This window comes from Nanorana parkeri, unplaced genomic scaffold, assembly GCF_000935625.1.
Source record: "Nanorana parkeri isolate BGI_ZX_2015 unplaced genomic scaffold, ASM93562v1 scaffold1906, whole genome shotgun sequence".
Taxonomy (NCBI): Eukaryota; Metazoa; Chordata; class Amphibia; order Anura; family Dicroglossidae; genus Nanorana; species Nanorana parkeri.
In genome coordinates this window covers 124882-149804 of record NW_017308174.1, presented here as the reverse complement: position 1 = coordinate 149804, position 24923 = coordinate 124882, and the positions used below count along the sequence as shown (strand labels likewise).

Here is a 24923-nt window from a genome sequence, read left to right as displayed (position 1 = left end):
CTGGAAATAAGAGTTTAAAAAGCAAAAGGTGGTTTGTGCTAAAAAAAAGGTGCCATACTGCAAGATGGGGCAACATTTCCATCATAAAAACCTGAAATGGTCCATTTCCTGCTCTTTGTTTCTTTAAACTTTTCAATATAAAGGGAATCTATAGTTTTCCTTCTTAAATGTGATTTGCCGAAAGAGAGACAGTCACAGCTGGGCTGATGCAAGAATACAAATATTCACACCAAGTCTATTGTGCACACGGCAAGGTGAGATGGTGAGATTTAAACCATCTTTTAGGGTTGTCCTAAACCTTTTGGCCTTGACACCAATATAAGTCACCAATGTGCTCCTCCTCCTGTACACGTCCCTAGTGTTAGACTGAAAGCGCCGTGCAGTACAATAGAAGTCTGAATGGTTGACACTTCAGGGTCTCCCTTTTTCCAAGTGCAGAGCTGTTGTGCAGAAGATTGATGGAAATGAATCTAAAGAGAACAGTACTGATACTAGCTGTAGTTCATTAATGATTAAACAGTTTTTTTTCTTTTGTATTTTCTGCATTCCAGCTTTAAGAGTCCATTCAGACTTTACCATGTACATTTTATGATGCTTTGATGGGCGTTGCAATTTATCTGCCAATGCATATCCTATGGGTCCTTAACCATTGAGCATGTGGCAAAAAAAACATTATTGACCCTTTTTTCACCCAAACACACAACGCAACACTGCACATGTGTATTTGTATTGGTTATGGTGTGTTGAAGGGTCAGATGCCTAGTTTACTGCATGGACATCCATGTAGAGGTGGGGGTGGGGGGGCTTAGAAATGAATGGGCTTGCACTCTATATCACATCCACAGCACCACACAGTGCAATGCATATGGTAACGCCTGAATTTAGGTGTGAAGCTGACCCAAAAAATACAACCATGCATGCTTAATTAGGAAATATTTATATTTACACTTTGATGTTGCTTTATGTTTTTTTTATGCTTGGCTCTTAAGCGTGAAGTGTTTGAGGTCACCAAAACTCTGAAAACTGCTGTCCAGTCAACTGACCACATTTGAGGGACAGTTTATAAATCCTCTGCCCAGCTGTACGACACTGGGCGAATGCTGCTTGCACCGCATTCCCACTACTAGATGGAGCCAAGGAGCATAGGAAATTACTAGTTGCGGAAGATATATAAATTGACCCCATATGGTCTTCCAGCTTCAGGGCCATAGGAAGGATGGTGAAATTCCAAGGAGCATAGGAAATTCCATCTAGTTGTGGAATGCTTATGGCTGGGTGGAAGATATATAAATTGACCCCATATGGTCTTCCAGCTTCAGGGCCATAGGAAGGATGGTGAAATTCCAAGGAGCATAGGAAATTCCATCTAGTTGTGGAATGCATATGGCTGGGCGGAAGATCGGCCTCATACGGTCTTCCAGCTTCAGGGCAACATTACTATCACTAGATGGAGCCAAGTAGCATAGGAAACTCCTTCTAGTTGAGGAATGCATATGGCTGGAAGATTTATAAGTCGGCTCTATACGGTCCTACCGCCCTCTTTCTGGCCAGAACGTCTCAGATTGCTTTGAGCCAAGTGGAGAGATGTGTAAGGGCGATACATATCTCCTCGCTCAGCTATTTGCAACCTGGGACGCTCTGACCAGTGTCCCGTTCAGCTCCTGGCAACCAGTGACATCTTCACTGTTGGCCAGGAGCTGGGTGGGATACTGGGCAAAGTGGCAGGGTCATTCTCCACCAGCACCCTCCACTGAGTGCGAGCACCAACAGCACCAAACCCCCCTGGTCTCAGGCGGCAAAATGGATCAGGATCAGGACAGCAATCACATACCATAACCCAGTAGTTGTTCATATTACTCTTACCTACGTGGCCCTTTTTCTGACACGTCAGGAGCTGGGAGATAGTGTATAGAGTTTTACGGGCAGCAAATGCTTTCAGACGTTTGGTAGGTGACCTGTGAGAAATCTTTTCTAAGTAAGCACAATGTGCACAACTTTAATAATTGAAGTCTCACCATCGAGGTCCTTGCATGAGCCCAGTCATGACTGATTTCTAGAACGTAAAAAATAAAAATTAACAAGGTTCATTAAATGCCTTAAAATCCTTGTTTCTACCTATAGTTTATAAATATACAAGCAAAAAGTAACAGCCACAATTGTTCAGTTTCTAAGCAGGCTGTGCTTCCCGCTTAGTACCGCTGCAAAACGATTGCCCTATTCTGTTCCTCATTGGCAGTGCAAGTCAACCAGTCTGCTGAGACTCTGTGACTGCTTCAGCAGCCGTTCTCTTGGGTGGCTTAATACAACGCCGGATAGACAGACTGACACAAGAGGGAGCATCTGTATGAAAATGCCATCACGAAAAATATGGAACAAGCAAGCGTGTAAATAAAATGCGATGGTCACATCAAAAAAATCCACTTTCAGGTAACAATAACAACTCAAAACCGAAAAAGAACCGAACAGTTTCCCTTTCACTTTAGATTTTATGGCTAAATGTAAACGATCGTATGGGCTTTGGTTATATTATTCGTATGCTGGCCTTATAAATTTGACCGCTTAGTATCAAAATGTTAATGTTGAATGTATTTTTCTTTTCGATTGCCTTTAACGACCATCGCTTCCTTTCTGATGGAACCCGATCTTGCGAGGTGTGGGAGGGAATTGATTTTGGAAACAGGAAACTGCTTACCTGTCTTGATTTTTTAATGCTTGGACAGGCTATTGGAGTATCCATTATTATGGTGTATCTGTAGAAAAAATAAGTCAAGGCAACTGGACTCGCTGTACTTTTCTTGAAGACGTTTTACTGAACATCTAACCAGCTTTCTCAATTCAGAATGACTTGTACAAAAAATTGTCTGGGAATAAATATGGTGAATGTCGCTCCAATCCACATCATCTGTTAGTCACAACCAGGTGTTGATTGCATTTGCATAATTGGAGTCCAGGAGGTGTTATTAACCTGCCCAGAGAGAGGTGTTAAAACAGTATTGTATGTGGCAGACAATAGATATCTCACCCCCAACCACATCGAATGTCCAGTGAAACGTCTTCAAGAAAAATACAGCCAGTCCAGTTGCCTTGACTTATTTTTTTTTACCGATATACCATGACCTGGATGAATGAGAATCTTCACAGACATTTCTATGGTGGAATGTATATTTGGTAGCATTGGCAGAAAGTTTTTCAGAAGCTTTGCCACCCATAAATTCGAGGCAAGCGAATGACCTGTCATATGTATTTGGCACTGATGCTTGAAGCTATAAAAAAAAAAAACAACCTGAAACCTTAACCCAGCCACTATCCCCAAGACGGAACCCTCACCTTCATCCTAAATAATATCCATGGCTAAGCGAAATCAAGATTTTTAATTTCCCTATAAAAAATCCCTGAAAAAATGGTGAGAATTCAGGAAAATTTGGAAAAATGCGTTGGAATCAATGACAAAGGCGAAATTAAGGTTGTTTTTGGTGGTTCCATTGATTTTAAATGGCCCTTTAGCGTTACAGACACTCCTTTTAACTATCCTTGACCTGTTCTTGCACCAAAAAAGGGCCTCTCATTAGACTCATTATTTCTTTTTTTTATATATAAATTAGATAAAATCAGTAAAAACAAATAAAAGGAAAGGAAAGTAAGAGAAAATATAAAACTAGAGTCCACATTAATAAATATACAAAAAAAGGGAAAAACACAAATACAATGAACACTAAGGGTCCCCATTCACACTGGCGCATTGTGGTTATGTGCATGTTTCAGTAAGATGAGCCACACACATTGGTGTAATGCAGTGGTGGTCATTCTTAATGGCACTTCAAACACACCTTGCCAACACAGCTGCCTTGCAGTGCATTGTGGGGCTTTGCATTACTGCAGAATGAATGGGATGCCTCAATGCAATTCACCGGTGTGAAGGAGCCCTTAAAAAGGTAATTACGCTTTCCCTGGTGAATGTAGGAAAATGGAATTACCCCCCTCCAATCTGCCCCCTCTCCCCCATGCTGCTCTTACCTGTCAACAAATCGTTCCTTCCCCTCCACCGAGGCCGGGGTACTATCCGTACTACGTACACAGGATTGCAGCCCTGCGGTATGCATTTCAAGTTTCGCTCACAAATGGCGAGCACTCATTGGCCAGCGTGGTGAGAAGCACTTCTGATCCCGCTGACCAACTTTTAACCTTGCAGCGGCTATAAATCTAGCACCAATTGTACTTATGCAGAGAAAATAACTTGTGGCTCCAACCTAGGCCATACCCCGCGATTGATTAGAAAAAAAACGATTTCTTGGAAAAAAAATGCTGAAAAACCAATGCCAAATACAACGGATTCACCATTTTGCCCAGTGGAAGTTGGCGGTTTGCCCCGGCGGTCCTGCAGATACAAAACATGGAACATCTGTCGGCATTCCGTAGGCAACTGCTGCCAATGTGCAGAGTTTGACCAAGTTCCGCTGAACAAACATGGACGTGTTCAATGCCTGTACAGACATAACCAGATCAAAAGAGATCATAAAATGTAACTCCCCGCCATCGCAAGATCAGATCTCTTAGAAAAGTGGAGTTATACTTCAAATCGCAGGTGCAATGAGGTAATCTTTATACGTACAAGGTCATTAAAATGTATTTTTGTTTTTGTTTCTTGAACTGGAAGCTTTCCACAAAAAAAGTGCAAGTTACACGAACACGGAATAAAACAACTGTTAATACTGGCACGGTAGCATCATCAGAAACCCATGGCATTCCCATCGTCCTTTGTGTCAATGTGTACTTTTTTTTTTTTTTTCTGTCTCTGCAATGCCGATTATTGCAATCTGGAAGATCGTTAATTCAAAAGGGTGCCGTATAATTGTGCTTTTGTAAGACTATCTTTCCTAGTCAAGCCGATGCTCCCAGTTCTTTGGAATGGCTGGGGCTTGCCGTGGAAACTGGCGTGTCCTTGGTCAAGGGAAGACTGGTGCAAGTCTGAGTCATCTATAGGGCTTTGAATCAGGGATTCTGCGGAACTGTTTGGGCTGACGTCTACATATTCCCTCTTGACTGACGAGTTGGAATCTAAGCTTTTGCTCCCTAGCTGGACCGACATCCGCTCGCATTTTTGGTCTCTTGCTTCTTTTGCCTTAAAACTAGACAGCATTTCTTGCTTACAGCTAGCGCTGATGTCGATTTTCAAGCCCGAGTCCGTTCTTAGGAAACAGGAGTCTCCCATTCTGCTTTGACAAACCTCTTCTCCCTCGGAAAAACTATCTTGCTTGTAACTGGCATACAATGGGCTCATGGGACTCTCTAGCTGCTTCACTGGACTTGGCGCAAAATACTGTTCTGTAAAACTACACTGCGATATTCTGCCATCGTTGCTAAAAGAGTACGCACCGATATCTTCTACACTGAGCTGCCTCCACCTCGTGGGCAAGTCTTCTTCGGAAAGGTTTGAGCTTCTACACTCGCTGTTCGACTTGTGAGTTCCCATTGTCTGTTGAGTACGGATTCTGGAAAAGTGAAATGGTTCCTCTACGTAGGAAGAAGATCTAATGAAGTTTGGAGACGCTTCGTTTTCTGGACTGTGCTCCATGTGCTGGACAGACTTGGACTTTACAAACCGAGGACTGGCTGCATGTTCATAACCGGTGGTGGACTTCCTTTCGAAGAGGTCATCTCGGTTTCCCATGTATATGGCCTGTTGGGAAGCTGTTAAAGTATTGGCTTGGTTGTTCTCTTTCTCTTCGGAAGTAGCGCTGAAGCTGGAGTAGGAACTGGATGTTGGTAAAGATGCTACATATTCATTGAAGGCTTCGTGGGAGAAACTCGAGTGGAAGCCATCTTCTACCGTGCTGTCCGTAGAGTTCTGAGATCTCAAGTAGACCTCGTCTTTGACATGTACGTCAAAACTCTGTCTCCGATCTCTCCTCCTTTCTTCTGGGCAGTACAGGGCGGTGTCACTGCAGTAGATCTCCGACTTGAACTGCTGCCTCTGGCGGAACTTCTCTTCAGGTTCTTGACCTCCTTGCTCGTACGTAAGGTCCCTCATTGAAGTACTTGATAGGTGTGAAGAGAGGCTGCTGGGATCTGGCTTTTCCAGCACCTTAGCAATGACACAAGCAGGAACGCTGTCAGCATAGGTAGCGTTAGAGAGGGACACAGTTAGTTTACAGCCATGCTTTTCCAAGTGTTCACTTACTCTTTCCTGGAAGTCGGGTGGCAGCTGCAGACAAAAAGAAGAACAAAATGTAATAATTTAGTATTAAACGTTATTTAAAAGAAACAGGATCTGATGGGCACGTTAAATCAGACATTACAACGAACAAAGGCATTCTTGTCACAATAAGAATTTTTAGCTACATAATTTATTCTCTGTCGCCATGTCTGCTCAGAAAATGACCGGCCTACATGTTGAGAACCCCAGACTGGCGGCTGATATCGTTTGTTATTCATCATCATTCTGCTAATTAAAGAATGACTAACCAGTGCCATCTTTAATTCTAGAGAAATGTAAAAACATTTGCTCACAGACAAATCTGATTCTGTGGGTTTCAGTGAGAACTCGTATAGTTGCAGGTCTTCAGCTCCCTAGTAAGTGGTTCTGTCTGCCTGTTGTGGCACGTTTTCCCAGGACTTATATGTATCCTGACATGCTCTGGTTGTTAAAAGCCTCACACCTTTTGTTTATATGTTTCTTTGTTATGCTTTTTAATTAAAAGTGCCTTAAAATACCCTTTTCTCTCAATGGCATTTCTGCGTGCAGCTCTCACACTGAAGTGCTCTGTGCTGGCAGAGCTGAGACACTGCCACACCCCTCAGCACAGTTGTCCTTACACGAACTTGTAGGAAGAGAGGTGGTGTGTCTGATCCGGTCTGTTAGTTTACATAATGCACTGGGTAACATGGTCAAACTCTGGTGCCTATTGTGCCTATTGGACTGCACAGTCCAATTGACAGCTGGCTATCTAGAGGCAGAGCCAACTATGCCCGCCCCTTCCCCTGGCCATTTCTCCAGTCAGCACTGGAGGATCAGAGAGGGGGGAATCGCTGCGGGGAGAGGTGACTGATAGTCACCGCTCCCCGCAGCTGGGAGGTGATCGGGAAGTGAACGCGCGACGGTATATGTTCGCTCACTTCACGATCAATAGAGCCGACCTGTGACAGTTTCATTGTCACAGGTCGGCTCTAACTATGAGGATGAGTGAAAATCACTCACCTCATAGTTCTCCAATAATGATTGTCACAGGATATGTAAACCCGGGGCCCCTCTTTCTCCAGCTGTGTACAGTCCACTACATCCAAAGTTCATTTAGAGAGAGGATGTATGAAAGCAAACCGCATCTCCACAGTCTGGAATTAGTCCTATACAAGTCTGAGGGCTCCTTGCTCAGGAATGGCCATCAGTTTAAGTACCAACTGTGAAATGTTTAGTTTAGGTTAAAAAGGCTTGGCAGGGTGAGTAAGTGTACTTTGTCTAAGAGCACAGTTCCCCTTTATTGCAGGTCTTTAGGAAACTTGAAAATCCTCATGTGTTCAGTAGGATTCCACATAGTATTAACTCTCCAAGGTTTTTTGGGGGGAAAGAATGCCACAGTTTTACAGAACTCTTTTTGGAAACGCCTTTTGTGCGCAAAGGTCATCGGACCTTAGATACCCAGGACAAATTTATCAGCAACAGTATGCGTTGCTTAACTTAACTTGAATATAATACGATCACTAATTTCTCTCTCTCTCTCTCTCTCTCTCTCTCTCTCTCTCTCTCTCTCTCTCTCTCTCTAATATTAGAACCATATCAGACAATTGCAGTGTAAAACAGAAGCAAATTGCCATCTAAAGGCTTTTTCCTCAATGAAGCCTTTGGTCTGGATAGGATTACTGTGTCATAGCTGGCATATTGCAAGTTCTGAAGAGGTTCCCACCGCACTCCTTACTGGTATGTCCCTTTTAAAGTGGGTGCTGCAGTGATAGTGGATGGCGCCACTTCAAATCCAAATAGTAAAGTATATCACCGGCACACCAAAGTAAAATCTTCAACGAGTTCGTTTTATTGATGTACACACACCAAGTCATAAAGCATGTGTACATCAATAAAATCGTTGAAGATTTTACTTTGGTGTGCCGGTGATATACTTTACTAATAGCCGGCATATTGATCACAGAATCACACGAATGGTTCCTAATTGTTATAGCGGGCCAAAACTGTCAGCAGCATCTGGGTTTTGACAGCTGGCAGCAGCAAAGGTATGATGAATATTAACATATCCTCAGCATGGGGCACCATATACAGACCGCAGGCCAAAGGGGGTTAAAGAATTGATATTATGTTGCATCTACTTCTTCCTAAAATGGACTGGTGGTGTGGGATAAAAGGATCAATCACTCGCATGTTATACTCTCAGCATTTACAGAGCTAAGTCATGGAACACCTACCTCGGACAGCTTGTGTGCTCTGTAGAAGCCTTTGCTGCATTGCAATAGCTGAGAGGCCAAGTTGCAGTCTTTTCGGTATAGTTCCTAAATAGTGAACACACGGCAAAACAGAGAATGATCATTTCCACAGAGATTGTATTTACATTGCATTGGTGGTGGACATGATGGCATTCATCATTGAGGACTTGAGGAAAGGGAGTTTCACCCAAACTGAACCAAACCAATGGTAAGTCCACCAAACCACACCAGTTCTAACACAGCTAAGGCTGGCTATACAAGAAAAACAACTGGTGCCCCTGATTACTAGCATAACGTTAGATAGAAACTCAAGTTTGGGTGCACCCCGATATTTATGTGCCCAATGTCTTTTAGTTATTTCATTGAGCTTCTGCACCAGCCAAACTTTCGGGTCTACTGCAGAAGGTTAAAGATGGAGACCCTGCCTCTGTGTGCCAAATATAAGTAAATGCAATCAGCCTCATTTGCCAACAACATTAATCCTACCCTGAGGTGTCCCGAGGCGGGGTGAAACACGGTGCGGGTACTCCGCAGTGACGTCATCGCGCATGCCTGCCGGCGCCATCAACTGTCGGGCTATCGATCCTTGACCGAGTGCCTGACTTTTCAGAGGGGGGTGAAATCAAAATGACTGTCAGTCATTTTGGTGTCACCCCTCCAATGGTGTCACTCGGGTGACGCCACTGATACTCTCTATCTCCAAGCAGAAATAGGTAGTATCAGTCTTGGACCCCCAAATGAACTGGTCAAACCAGGGACAGACTCAGCCTGCCTATTTTTTTATTGGACTGGCCAAGTCAAAACAAGAACAGCCTGTTAAAAGATAAAATAACAAAACCAGCTTTTAAAGCGATATGCAAATTCAGTCCAAAGACTTCCCCTACAGTACCGTTTTCTGCCATTAGGTGTCCTCAGTGTGGTAGGCAGCGTCACTCAACCCTCTTGCTCTGAGCCCAGGTTGTCCTGCACCTGCCCCCAGCCTGTGACTGGACAATGAAAGGATAAGCAGCACAGTGATGAGCTCATCTCTCTGGCACTCTACTCTCTCCTCCCATCAGGATGCTCAGTGCACTGCAGTGCAGTTGTAAAGCTCCTTTTGTTGCTTCTCCCTCTCCCAGCCTGAGCTCTCCTATACAGGGAATTGCAAGAGAGATTCTTGCATTTGAAAAATGAATGTCATGATGTATTAATGAATGCAGAGCTACAATAATATGTGTCTTTCATATTTGCTTGGAGTTTAGCTTTAAGCCTTGAAATAAACAAACACACAGGACACAAATGTGCCCAGGGTTTCTACTGGCTTATTCAAGCTTATCTGTAATAGGCCAGTCCAGCCCACATCTTAAACCTGCCTGGTATCTAGTTATTTGCTGTCATGCTACAGCAGGGGTTGGAAACCTTGGCACTCCAGCTGTGCCATCAGACCTCTGTCTCTGGGAGTCATGCATTGCATCATGGGACTTGTAGTTCCACAGCATCTAGAAGGCCGAGGTCACCTACCCATGCGCTACAGCTTTCCCCTGTCCTGCTCTGTGTAAGCTGAACGCCAGGCAGATATCAAAGACACAAATTAATGCAGCTTTGTATTCATTTTTACATCATTAAATGTATTTTATTGCAACTGGTATAAGTATTGATCGATATTAATATCAGCCTCTTGCAATCTCCTGCATATACAGCATGGGTCGGTAACCTCGGCACTCCAGCTGTAGTGAAACCGCAATACCCATCATGCCTTTGCCCCTAGGATTCATGCCTGTGGCCGTCAGATTCTTGCAATACCTCGCGGGACTTGTAGCTAAACTACTGAGGTTACCTGTCACATACTGATAGGAGGAGACAACAGAGTGAGTAGAGGGATGACCTCCCTTTTGTTGCTCCTTCACTGTCCAATCAGCAGGCTGGGGTAGGGACACCCCTGTATCCCTTGGTATCATGTGCTTGGAGTTCAGCTTTGACACAACTATTCCGGAGCTATATGCTAGCTTATCTTCCATTGCAGCTAAAGGTAAAAACATGTTAAATTGTTATTTTTTTGGGATCCAAATGCCCCTTTACTGATTGAGATTGTTAGAGAATTGAAGTGACAGGTTCACTTTAAGGCACAGTCACACTCCAGCAACCATCCACTTACGTTGTCCTCTGATAGTTTGTCAATCGTCACCTTGGCCTCCAGCAAATGATTATTGAGCGCAATCACCTCGTGACCCAGAGCTCTCTTCTCCTCTTCAAAATGTTGTCCCTGGAAATACAAAGCTTGCGTTACTTGGGCGCCTAATGGTTTGTCTCTCAGCTCCAATCAACGTAAAATGATGCAATCGTTAACAGTGGAGGGTTTTCCCTCCTGGTGATAGGAGAGCTGCGGCTGTTCAGGACAGTTAAACCGAAACGATTTTACAGTTTGCCATCAAAACCCTTGAACGCCAGAAGAGAGTTGAAGCACAGCGCTCATCTGTCCCTGCTGTGCTATACCAAGAATGTCCGGCAACACAACCGGTTCACCAGTGCCAAGACGAGGTCCTCCTGTGCCCGAGGCAAGGATTTCAAAGTGCTTCCCTACCCTGAACTCTTATTCGGTGCTACAAAAATGAACACACACTTCTATAGAAACAGTAAAAAAAAAAAAAAGGAAGGAGATGAAGAAGTTAAAAATAATAAAGGACACCGAAAATTTTAGATGCAAATTTTGGGGTCTACTATAAATGTTATTCTGCGATTTGTCCCCATTATAAGGACACTATTTGGCACTGCAAACATGAATGAATACAAATGCTAAAGGGAAGAAGGGAATGAATGAGATAACAAAAACTACAGTTTACCAAGGGTTAATAGGGGTTGACATCTTTGCAGCACTGATCAAATCCCAACCAGGACTCCTGCATGGAGTTTCCATGTTCTCCCTGTGCTTGTGTGGGTTTCCTCAGGGTGCTCTGGTTTCCTCCCACACTCCAAAGACATATTAATGTTAATTTGCTCCAGTCTTAAGTTGGCTCTTGTATGTATAAATTGGCCCCACTGTGTGTACATGTGTATGTGAGATAGGGACTGTAAGGACTGTAAGCTCCTTGGGGGGAGGGACTGATGTGAATGTACACTATGTAAATCTCTGCATACATTGTTGCCACTATATAAATACTGATAATAAATCAAATGTTTATTTTCACTGAGAATGCAGCCTATCCATTCACTAGAGACCGGTGACATCACTGAGAATGCAGCCTATCCATTCACTAGAGACCGGTGACATCACTGGCTATGCAGTTCACATTATCATGCCCTTGCACAGCACTACATGAAGTCTATTATCGGCAGCGCACCTTCACAATACAACATGCATTATTGTGTTGCTTAAGACTTTCCTGTGCAATCTTTGGACAGATAGATACAGTCAACATGCAGGATGGGGCAGATTGTAGTCACTTGCAAAGCTGTGGAAAATTGAATTTTCTTTTATTTTAGTAAGCAGAGAGAATTGTTCATTGTCAGACGGGCTGGAAACAGGTCACTTGTGATGCGGCCTATTTGAACGCCAAGCAGAAAAAAAATTGGGGACATTGTCACACCACCTGGTCTCCTGCTTCAGCTTGTATCTTATATAACACGGAGTATAAAACCCTCTGTACATCGGTTTCCTCTGACTTCCTGTTGGGTCTCTAATCTTTACTGATCTTCCTCCTTTCGCTCTTCCTCTCTCAACTTTCTTTACTGATCTTGCTTCTTATAAGTCAACAGAGGGAGAGAGAAAGGAACAAGGTCTGTTGGATCTCTAGGACAGGAGGAGAAGGGAAATCTCCCCTGCAAGACACAAAGTAACGAGTTAGATCCTTCCCTTCTAAAAGAAAGGTTTTGTCTATCTATACACTTTAATATCAGCTGTGCCGAATGCACTTCAGCTACATAGACTTAAATGTCCATCATCAGATTCAACTGGCTGCCTGGCAACGCTGCAGGGAGGGAGATTATAAAGATTAATCATTAGTCAGTAGGAACAAATAAGAAATACGCAGCGTTTATTGCTGGCGCATCTCATTTAGACAAACATATTTTTTTTCCAGGCTAGAGATAGAGGGAATCGAACCAATTCACGGGAACCAGAATTTGACCCAGTTCCCACCAGTCCCCATTGTGTGGAGATCCATCAACCTTTAGCAGTTCATGCTGCAGAAGTTTGAACCATTGGCTTTTCCTGGCTAGCTTTGAGGGGCTCTCCAGTGCTGGCTTGCCATTCTTCTTTGTTGTCGGGCAACCTTTTCCCTCCTCCAACTGCGGAAAGCTGTATGACGGTTCACAAATTCTGTATATCAGCTACCGTGACTGTATTCTATCCATTCTCTAGAGACCGGTGACATCACTGGGAATTTAGCCTATCCATTCACTAGAGGCCAGTGACATCACTGAGAATACAGCCTATCCATTCACTAGCGACGGTTACATCACTGAGAATGCAGCCTATCCATTTACTAGAGACCAGTGACATCACCGAGAATGCAGCCTATCCATTCACTAGAGGCCGGTGACACCACTGAGAATGCAGCTTATCCATTCACTAGAGACCGGTGACATCACTGAGAATGCAGCCTATCCATTCACTAGAGACTGGTGACATCACTGAGAATGCCGCCTATCCATTCACTAGAGACCGGTGACATCCATTCACTAGAGACCGGAGAATGCAGCCAAGCCATTCACTAGAGACCGGTGACATCACTGAGAATGCAGCCTATCCATTCACTAGAGACCGGTGACATCACTGAGAATTCAGATTATGTCAGATCTCAATAGATTTTCTAGTTTGACTTTAAATTCTAACCTTACTTATTCCTCGCCATTTGTTTGACATTTGGCTTTGGATTGGCAGATATGCTTTGAGGAAGCTGACATAATGTAACACATTCTAGTTCCACACACAGAGAATCTTCTTGGATATGAACCCAGAGCTCTGCTTCCAGATGGTCTTATGAAAAGCTACAATGTGTCCTGAAGATATTTAGATATTGGAGGCTTTAGGGACCATTACACTGCTGGGTTGCAGTAATGCGTGTGTCACTGCTACACACATTGCCATTCTGAATGGCACCCGAATGCACCTCGTCAACGGACTCACGTTACAGCGCAGTTTATAATTATATTAGAACAATATGTTACTATGTAGTATAGAATATGTTAAGTGATGTACAGTACTTCACAGAAGGCCGGGGATCTCAATATCTAATCCACTATGTCTCATCCCTCAATACAATAGATCATCGGTGGACTGACTTTACTCCCAGCACCTTATCTGTGTCATACAGAGAATGATTTGATTGGTTATCCACAGTGAACATCCCTCTTGCTTTGAATTGGGCCAATCCTGATAAAAAATCCCAGTATATTCCTCACTCAATCTGTTGGGTGGCCCATTGAATGGCTCTTCACCGCAGTGTAGACATCCTGCATCTGGCTGCCCTTCTAGGTGAATTCCTCTAGCTGCCATTATACTCACACTCGTATTGGCCTTGCAAGTAATAGTACTAACTCACTACAGCTTTTTCTTCTCCCTCGGGACTCAAAGCGCTTATCAAATTGGTGCTGGGGGCAGACATCTTGGGCATGCTCAGTAGAATATCATACTAGGGCCAATATTTGGACAGGAGCCAATTAACCTACCTTTGGAGTGTGGGAGGAAATCAGAGTAGCTGGGAGAAACCAACAAAAGCACAGGAAGAATATAGAAACTCCAGGCAGTTGGTATCCTGGCCAGGACTCGGACCAATGACCTCAGTGTTGGCGGGTAGAATGCACATGTAGCTAACTACAGCTAACCACTGTGCTTATGCTGAGCCCACTGTATGCTTGCTCAGATACTCTGGAGCCCTGGCACCCAACTTAAGGACTGATGGGCACATTCAACCCTTAGGAACTTGGAGGACCTTTGAACCCCAGTAGTTTGTAATGAGAGTATTGATTTGTAGTAAAAGCACGGATATCTGCTATCCTCATGCAACATCCCCCTAGTCTCTCACACTCTTCTGCAGCATGTCTCCAGGCTCCAAGCAGATATGTAGCGTGTCCACATTTTCAAACCATCTCCTCTAAGAGCTCATGCACACAGGCTGCTGAGCCCATACAATGTAAATACTGGCATATTACACCACACCAGGGAGCCGCAGGAAATCCCAAGCGGTGTTGTCAGCCCTGCCTGACTCTCCCCTACTGGACTAAAGTAATTCTCCTCCTTTTGTTATGGAGAGGAGGAGAGGGGGAAGTATTCTGCAGTCCAGAAGGGGAGAACTCAAGCAGGTTTGACAGCTCACAAGGATGTCCGGAGCTCACTGGATTCCTGGCAGGATTACCAGGTATTTTTCTGTACTTGTAACATTTTTAAAAGATACAAAACTTCAGGAAATGTATTGCAGAGATGTACTGCTTAGTATTTTTTGTAATTCTGCTCAGACATGAACTTCCAGGTCCATCACTGTTCCTCCAACATGTTCCCAAGCTGATGAGGGGCATTTTTGGCTTGAAGAACAGATCCAGGAGAGTTGAAAAGAGGTTCCCTAAACCCACATTTTTAAATGGGGCCCCCGAGGGTTTAGGGAAGCTCCTTTCAACTCTCCTGGATCTGTTCTTCAAGCCAAAAATGCTGCTCATTATCTACAACTATCCTTTGTACCCTTAAAAGAGAACTATGAGGTGAGTGAAGATCACTCATCCTCATAGTTGGAGCCGACGTGCGACAATAAAACTGTCACCGGTCGGTTCAATAGATCGGGAAGTGAGTAAACACATACCGTCGCTCGCTCACTTCTCGATCATCTCCCTGCAGAGAGCCGTGACTATCACTCACGGCTCCTACAGGGATTCCCCCCCTCCCCGATCCTTCAGTGCTGAGTGGAGGAACGGACAAGGCAGGGGGCGGGTACAGCTGGCTCTGCCTCCTAGATAGGCCGAGCCTGCTGTCAATCACAGTAATGTCAGGATCCGTCCCGGCTGTGGCGATCTCAGTATATCGCGAGCTGTAGCTTGCGATATACTGAGCTTTGGGTCACGGGAGGAGGTTAGTATATGTCCTCCCATGACCCTTAAGAGAACTATGGGGGAAAACCACTTACACCATAGTTCTCTGTACAGTCAAGCTACATAAAACTCAAAATGGCACAGCTGACCCATGCGCTAAACATGGACTTTAGTTGAAATGTGCATAAAATGACTATGCATACCTTTCTTTCCATTTTCTCAGCAGTCACGTGACCCAATGGCCTGCTCTTTTCCCTCCAGCAGAAGGGGGAACCCCAAAATGTCTTACATGTACCTTGAGTGCTGTAGACTCCTGCTGTAGTGACGGCGATACTCAGTACAGGAGCCACTATCAATCTACAGCTAGGAGAGGGCCGTGAGGCATGGTTGGCTGTAATATCAGACTACTAGAGTGTACAAGACACATACAACGGTACAACATCCTCTACACTTCTACAGGGGAAGTTCTGGATGGCACAGTAATGCGTTTAGCATAATTTTGCCAAATGGCAAAATTTTTGCAGAAATTTCAGCAAAGCCAAATTTAAAAACGTGATAATTCCTAATTAGGACTGTAAAAAAAACAAAAAACATATTCATATTAACAGCAGACTCTAGTACAACTGCAGTGCATTCTGGATCACCCGGAGTTCCACTTTCGTCGGCTATAAAGCCTAAAATTCCCACTCTAAACTTACTTTAATACTTAAATTATAAACCAAACCACGAGGGTTCCTTCCAGGCGGTAATTGAGCCGAGTTTTCCAAACGGTTATAGCAGCTGTTAATATAATTTGTCATATTATAGCTAAATAATGGGAGGAACATCTCACGTTATTTGTCGCGTAGACAAAAAAACAAATTAGCGCACGAAGACCGACGAATGAGCCCGTTCCCTCGCCGGGAAACAATTACCTGCAAATTATATGCGTTTTATGCACTCATTTGCCGCATTCACCTAGACAGCACGTTGCGTGTATTGTACAGTTAATGCGCTCGGTTTAATTACAATAATCATGAAAGAGATAATGCATAGCATAAGCACAGCAGCTGAGGAGAGGAATGGAGTCCAAATGGAAACGGCTGGGCAAAAAAAAATGGCGATTGTTACCTGTGCAGAATGCCGCTTACTCACTTAAAGGGAATGTATCGCCATCATTTTTATAAAATGTTTATATATACAAGTGAAAGAAACCAGGTAAGTGTAAATATTTCCCTGTATCAGCTGCAACCTACCAGCCCCAGCTGTCACAGTGTTCTCTATGTGTGAAGCACTGTGACAGCATCAGCTGGTACGTTTGTCTGTAAACAAACCCATGTGATCACAATGTCATACCAATCATAGTGATCACATGGTCCTTAATCATGCTGATTGGTTCCCGCACATCATAGCAGACCCAGAGCTGTCATTTGATAGATAGGGTCTGAGAACTAAGACTGTGCACAGGTGTTGGGACTTCACATCCGAATGTGTCCGAATCCCAATGCATCCGAAAGTGTCCGAATCCAAATTTCCGTCTCCAAATTTCGGATCCCGTCTGAATTTCGTTCAAAAACGAAACTGAATCGGACATGTGACTTTTCTGGCCAATCAGACGTGTTTTTCGGTTTAATTGCATCCGAATGGGTCTGAACGCGAATTTTCGTAACGGCAACATGGGAGCCATATACATTATATACATAGAATACTAAAGCTGAGGCTCCCAGACCGGAATGGCATTCGGGATCCAAATTTCCGAATTGAATTCGGGAGCTCCCAAATGCCATTGGGGGTCTGGGAGCCATATACATATATTACTAAAGCTGAGGCTCCTAGACCGGAATGGCATTCCGGATCTGAACTTCGGAATTGCATTAGAGAGCTCCCGAATCCCATTGGGGTCAGGGAGCCTCAGCTTTAGTAATATATGTATATGGCTCCCAGACCCCCAATGGCATTTGGGAGCTCCCGAATTCAATTCGGAAATTCGGATCCCGAATGCCATTCGGATCTGGGAGGTTCAGCTTTAGTATTAATATCTGTATATGGTTTTCTGCGGTATTCACAACGAATATTTGTAAACTCATCCGAAACTAACGAAAATTCGGATTTCGTCCGAACCCGAAGCCCGAACCAAGTTGAATTTAGGATCCAAATTTCGAAATAACAAAATATCGGAACCAATTTTTTTCTGCAGCTTACATGTCTATTAGCAACGTCCACTCCTCCAAATTGACATCATCCATCAAGGCATTTTGATATTTGCGTAACTCCTCCCACGTTACAGCCCACTGCTTGCTGGAGTACTGCCAACCCCTCCCACCAGCCATGATCTGCCTGCATTGCCTAGAGATGCTCCGAGAGTGACGGCATCATAGGCACTAAAGAAATTCACTTGTATGGCGTATATATAACAGTCACCATCACACTTTCATAGCTGCACTGCAAAAGAACTCAGAATATTTCCTAAAATCCTCCATTCGGATTTCCTGCCAAAAGCTCCGTCAGTCTTGCCGGCTAAAATTAGCGGCTTTTCTTGGAATCCCGCTCATTAATTCACACGGGCGCTCCGAGCAGTAAGAGATTCTTTGACTCGATTTTGTCAGCATTGACTTACGCTCACCGGCTCTGTGCAAAGTGCGCCTCTAAACCCCCCCGCTGGTTGCAAACGCGTAAGGCGTGAAGATATCTGCATACGCGTACCTGTAACTTAGCATCCAGCCTAATGACTGGGCCCAAAACAACCTGCTGCTGTTCTCAGCTATAAGGCAAATACGGGTTCCTGCGAGGGAGCCAAATATGTAAAATCATCACATTTCAGGAGCTGCCAACATATCTCCCAAACGTGTTCCAGAAATAGGGAAGAGCTCCCGAAATGATTTCATGTAAGACACCCCTGTACCGCAACCCCATGTCTTTTGTTGTATGCAAATGTGCTGGCATGGAATATGCTGATGGGAGGAGAGAGCAGAATGAGCAGAAGGCTGTCCTCATCAGTCTGTTGCTGCTCTTTCAGTCAGCAGGCTGGGGAGAGGAGAGAAGACAGCACTGTATTCCTAAAAGCAGAACTCCAGGCAAATCAAATCTTAACCCCTGCAGAGGCGCTATCTGTATTAGTGTGTGGCCTGACCATGTGCACACTGCATGTTCCGTATTGGTGTGTGTGGTTTGTCTGTGAGTGCTCTGCATGTGCTGTATTGGTGTGTGTGCTGATTGTGTGTACCTTGTGTATGCGTTATCGATGTGTGCTCTGACTATCTGTGCGCGGTCTGACTGTGTGTGCTGTAGTAATGTGTGGTGTGACCATGTGTATGCCCTGTATATGCTGTATTGGTATGTGTGCTTACGGTATGTGCCCTGTATATACTTTACCAGTGTGTGTGCTTTGATTGTGTGTCCCCTGTATATGCTTTATTGGTATGTGTTTTGACTATGCGTGCCCTGTGTGTGCTGCATTTGTGCAAGGTCTGACTGTGTGTGCAGTAGTGGTGTGTAGTGTGACCATGTGTATGCACTGTATTGGTATGTGCTCTGACTGTATGTGCCCTGTATATGCTTTACCGGTGTATGTGCTCTGATTGCGTGTGCCTCGTATCCGCAGCATTTGTGCATGGTCTGACTGTGTGTGCTGTAGCAATGGTGATATGTAGTGTGACCATGTGTATGCCCTGTATGTGCTGTATTGGTATGTGCTCTCACTGTATGTGCCCTGTATATACTTTACCGGTGTGTGCTCTGACTGTGTGTGTCCTGTATGTGCTCTGTTGGTGTGTGCTCTGACTGCATATACCTTGTCTGTTCTACGGGTTCGGAATAATTGAAAATGTCAAATTTTTTATAAACTTCCGCAACACAAACCGCACAGCGTGTACCTTTCATCAAGTTCTGAATAGTCCCTTCCGGGGAAGATGGGGAACATTCATCATCACAGCCCAACACTCATTTTTGACCTTCCCTGTTTAAGAGTCAAAGCAATGATAACTTTCTACATATTTAATACAATTATTACTTTTCCCCCGAATTCCGCCCCGTCACTCAGCGTGATGTATTGCAGGTTACAATGGAGCGTCATTTGGGCTGAATAATTCAAAGTCGCTATCAAATATTCAGCGAATGAGAGATAATTGCTGCAGCCGTCACTGCCGGATAATCCTGAGACACGCAGAGTATGCTGGAGGCTAACGGTCAGTTTATGAGGCTCGAAAGCGCAATCAATCTGCAGCCGCCACACCAGCTATTCAGAGATTGCAGATAGATACAAAGTGAAAACCTTGGTGCCATTGCAGCACTTGCGGAAATGCTGGGTGCCCGGCAGTCTCTGGCAGGGTTAGCCGAACTCTGGTCCTCGTGCTGTCGTGGAACTACAAGTCCCATGAGTCATTGCAAGCATTGGCGTCACTAGAGGGGTGTGGCACGCCCCCGGGTGACACCATTGGAGGGGTGACACCAAAATGATAAACAGTCATTTTGGTGTCACCCCCTCTGAAAAGTCAGGCACTCGGTCATCGACCAAGAGCCCGACAGGTGCAGGAGAGAGGAGGGGACCTGGCGGCATACCTTATCCTGCTGGGTGAACGTCCCCTCCTCTCTCTGCCGGCGTCCATCACCAAGATGGCCGCCAGCAGGTACACCAAGATGTCCGCGCATGCGCAGTGACATCTTGCATATGCGTCACAGCGGGGTGTCACCTGGTACCTGCTCCGGCTGACACCCGGCCTCGGGACACCCCTGATTGCAAGGCTCTGACAGCCACAGGTATGAGTCCCAGATATGTGATGCAATTTGTAGTCTCACCACAGCTGGAGGACTACAGTTTGGCTACCCCTGATTCAAAGGATTAAAGCCAGAGGATCGGAATGACAGACAGGTTTTCTTTACTATTTTACTGTATTTGGTAAATTAGTAGGGGTAACAACTACCCCTTACTGACCCCCCACAACCACCGGGCCAGGGTTGTGGGGAAGAAGCCCTTGTCCTCATCAAGATGGGGACAAGGTGCTTTTCCAGAGGGTCCCCCTGGCAAAGCACACTCCCCATGTTGAGGGCATGTAGCCTGGAATGGTGCAGGAGGGGGGTGCCACAAGCTTCCCCCCCTCTTTCCTGCTCTGCCAGGCTGCTGCTCGGATCAAGGGTCTGGTAAGGGATTTTAGGGGGACCTCACGCCTCTTTTTTTGGGGGGGGGGTCCCCCCTAAAATCTCGCCGCCTGCTCTATTTGCCAGGAGCTGAGTGGGGAGCTGAGTATGGCCCTTACACATCTCCCTGCCCTGCTCTTAGCAACCAAGGACACTCTAGCTGGCGTCCTGCCTAGCTCCTGGCAACCTTTGATGTCATAGGAGAGGTGTGAGGAGAGGAAAAAAAAAGTAAGTTGTGTCCATGGGTCGGCAAACTTTCGCTAACCCACGGAGCGGCGCCCCCCCCTTCAAGTAGTGCCCGGGGCATGTGTCATATTATTATTATACAGGATTTATGAAGCGCCAACAGTTTACGCAGCGATTTACAATATAAGGAAGACATTACAATCACAATACAATTCAAGACAAGATGGTAAGGAGGGCCCCGCCCCTGAGGGCTTACAATCTAAAAGAAGCCATATCTGCCATACCCTGGATACGCCACTGAACTCTACAGTTGTATACTCTTTCTGTCTGCTTGAACAAGTCCGGCCTCTCTCCTTTTACTTCTTTTTTCACCCAAAGAACTGTCAATCATTGGATGCTTTTCTGCTGTCCACACCATCCTCTGTAAATTCCAGGAGGTCAGCAGCTTCTGAGGTGCAGCAATCACCATCAAATGTTGGTTCACCATCAAAGTCCTAATTTAGGTCTTGGTCCAAGAACAAAAACTGAGAACATGTCTGCATGCTTTGTAAGTTGCAGACATATGATTCATTATTTGGTGTTAAATATTGTAACGTGTGTGTGTATATACTGTGTATGTATATAATATATATTAATATATATTTTTTTTTATTTTTTTTTTTCTCTAGAGTTCTTCCTTTAATCTTAGAGGCTTCATAGGTCTATGTATCCACTGATTGAGTCCTCACTGTGAAGATGTATAATACAGCACAATCTATCAGCTCAGTGCTTGTACAGCACAAGAGGGAAAGCTTGACTGACAGACGCTCGGAATGGCCGTTTAATTATATTTGCTCTATTTACAACAATTTATCATCTGGCTGACAGTTCAAGCGAAATTGAGCTTCAGGCCACATTAAAATCATACAGAAGAGGCTCTACCTCGGCTCAGCATCAGAACGAGGAGACGCTTTCAGAATCCTAAAGAACGTTTCAAGCAAAATCATGTAGATTGTAAGCTCTCATGAGCGAGGCCTTCCTGACCCGCTTGTCTTGGACATTAGCGGACATAAGGAACAAAGGGCCCTGATGCAAGATTTTTTTTCTCCCAGCAATATCCCAAGTCCTAGCTATTCATTATACAGCAATGCAGAGTTTCATCCGCTATAGAGGACTACAAATCCCAGCAACACATTATACAGCAATGCAGAGTATCATCTAGTATAGGAGGACTACAAATCTCAGCAATACATTATACAGCAATGCAGAATAATAGTATATTAATTTTCTACATACTCTATGCCAGGGCTCAAAATTTCAAGATCGTGACCGCGTGCCTGACTGAATTTCCACTCGCCCTCTCTTTATTTCCACTCGCCAAATGCGGGCGGGCGAGTGGAAATTTTGAGCCCTGCTCTATGCTACCGCTCTGCTCCGGGGTGCCGGCCTGATAGCTCGGGTAGAGGGTCTCGGCAGGGGCAAATGCGGAGGGAATCGGGCACGGGCAGATGCGGAGGGTCTCGACAGGGGCAGATGCGGAGGGTCTCGACAGGGGCAGATGCGGAGGGTCTCCGGCAGGGGCAGATGCGGGGAGGTCTCAGCAGGGGAGATGTGGGCCGGCACTGTAAACATTTGTTGTGGTTCCCCAGAAGGCTGCCGCGAGGTCCTCAGCAAGCACAGGACCTTATGACAGTCAAATCAATTTAAACATTTCAAGTGCTGGACCTCCAGTGTTTGGGATCATTGAACCCACTTCCTGTAGGCCCAGGTTATCATGGACACACCCCGTGGGGGTGCAATATGATGCTCACAGAGGAACTATGCAAAGAACGGTGGCAATTCGGTGCACCCATGCTCTACATTATTTCAAACTGCCCACTGGCAGGGAACGAGAGAAGAGTAAGAGGACCCCGAGCATCACATGACCATCAAGAGAACAATCTTTATATAAAGTATGCACAAATTGTCAGAGACTGCAGACATACAACAGGAGATGGTCAGGGATGACACGGATACTGCAAGAGATGATCGGGGACTGCAGACATGCTACAGGTAAAACCATTGACATACATGTATTTCACCTATGTATTTAGCCGCTTGCTTGGTGTTCAGCTTTATACATTTAATCTACTTCTATTTTCCCTTCCCTGGTACTTTACCCCCCTCATCAATGAGCTAATTACATTTTTCAATAAAACCTTTCCATTTTCATTGCATAGCTTATTTGAGACTTCATCATCGCATTTCCGTGCTTCTCTATGCAATGCAGGCAGATCATGGCTGGTGGGAGGGGCCGGCAGGGTGCTGTATATAGCTTCCTGAAAACATCACAGTGCCCTGCCTCAATACTTCTCTCAAGATCACTCAGTCCTGATGCAAGCAGTGGGCTGGCTCTTGGAAGGGATTATGCAAATATCAAAATGCTTTGATGGGTGGATGTCAGTCTATAGGCAGGGGGTAGGCAACCTTGGCTCTCCAGCTGTGCTGAAACTACAAAACCCATCATGCTTCTGCCTCTGGGAATTATTCCTGTGGCTTGCAATGCCTTATGGGATTTGTAGTTTCAGCACAGCTGGAGAGCCAAGGTTGCCTACCCCTGGTCTAGGGGAGTGGGTATTCCTAGGCAGGTTGCATTTGCATGCAGATCACACTAGGTAATGCCCACCTGTGATGCTGATCCTCCATGATAAAAAAAGTGAAATCCAATGATTGAAAGGGGCAGGCCAGCAACAGTCAGGCTGGGGAGGAAAAGGGCTAGATCAGGGTGAGCAACTCTGGCCCCCCAACACTGCCTTAACTACAAATCCCAAGATGCCTCTGCCTTTGGGAGCCATGCCTGTAACTGTCAGTCTTGCAACGCCTCATGGAACTTGTAGTTCCACCACAGCTGGAGGGCTGGAGTTGCACACCCCTTGCCAAGAAATGAGGCAGAGCTCTATCTGACCGGCTGCAGCTTCTAATGCACATTGTGAGGAGCTCCCAGTGTGCAGTGACATCAGAGGAAGCAATTTCAGTCCAGGAGAGGAGCCGGTACAACTTTAATGGGAAGGCTGAATTTAGAAGGCCGGAGTTATGCTTTAAGAAACATTTCCTTATTACTCCCAGCTCCCCGCTGCTCACAAAAATAAAATGCATTTATTGCTTTCCAAGCAAGCGTGTTCTCTCAATATTGATAAAACTCCAGCTGGGGATCCCTACGCCCCAGTAACAGAACAGGATGCCGCTCGTGAGATGAGCTGCAGTTTAATAAGACTTGTTCTCTCGTCCTGTTCTAGCCGCTCTCTGTTGGATTCACTTTCCTAATCCAAGCTGCTATTTGTAGAGGTTGCCCCTTGTGCAGCCCGTGCTGTACTTTACATTCCTCTACTGCTACCTGTAAAGTCACATTGAATTCTGGAATGACAACTGAAACATTAAAGGAGAACTATGGCGGAAATCTGAAATATACACTGTAACTAAACTGGTCGTCAGTAGATGCCAATTGTACTAGAAAAGAGAGATTCACTTAGACCAGCCACACTCAACCTTCATTTCCCAGAGCAACCCTGCAAGAAACACAAATCAGGTCTGCTAAAATGTATTCTTCAGAGGTCAGTGGGGAGAATGTCTCTTACATTGGTGGTCAGTTCGAAGAATGCTCCTTGTATTGATGGTCAGTTGGAAGAATGTCTCTTACATTGGTGGTCAGTGGGAAGAATGCCTCTTACATTGGTGATCAGAAGGAAGAATGTTCCTTTCATTGGTGGTCAGTGGGAAGAATGCCTCTTACATTGGTGATCAGAAGGAAGAATGTTCCTTTCATTGGTGGTCAGTGGGAAGAATGCCTCTTACATTGGTGATCAGAAGGAAGAATGTTCCTTTCATTGGTGGTCAGTGGGAACAAAACTCCTTACATTGGTGGTTAATGGGAAGAATGAACCTTTCATTGGTGGTCAGTGGGAAGAAAACTCCTTACATTGGTGGTTAATGGGAAGAAAACTCCTTACATTGGGGGTCAGTGTATAGAATGCCTCTTACATTGGTGGTCAGTGGGAGGAAAGCTTCTTACATTGGTGGTCAGTGGGAAGAAAGCTTCTTACATTGGTGGTCAGTGGGAAGAATATTGCAGCCTAGCACTTTCTAGGGGGCTATTTTAAGTCGGAAAGAGGAGTAAAGAAGAGTTGGCCTTTAAGAATTGTACACGCTGGATTCTATCAGCACTTTAAAGCCACGCCATTGGTAGG

At 45.0% G+C, this 24923-nt stretch overlaps 1 protein-coding gene across 1 annotated transcript in view; it reads right to left on the bottom strand.

The window, feature by feature from the left end:
• Nucleotides 1–4621: 4621 nt before the first annotated feature.
• The window catches only part of BEGAIN (brain enriched guanylate kinase associated), a 59341-nt gene continuing 39039 nt past the window's right edge, over nucleotides 4622–24923 (bottom strand). The window contains exons 5-8 of the mRNA XM_018572030.1: nucleotides 10562–10669; nucleotides 8410–8493; nucleotides 6179–6202; nucleotides 4622–6082 (exon numbers count right to left, since the gene is read on the bottom strand). Coding sequence (XP_018427532.1) covers nucleotides 4826–6082; nucleotides 6179–6202; nucleotides 8410–8493; nucleotides 10562–10669 — 1473 coding nt within the window. The 3' untranslated portion in view covers nucleotides 4622–4825. The remainder of the gene's footprint in view (nucleotides 6083–6178; nucleotides 6203–8409; nucleotides 8494–10561; nucleotides 10670–24923) is intronic.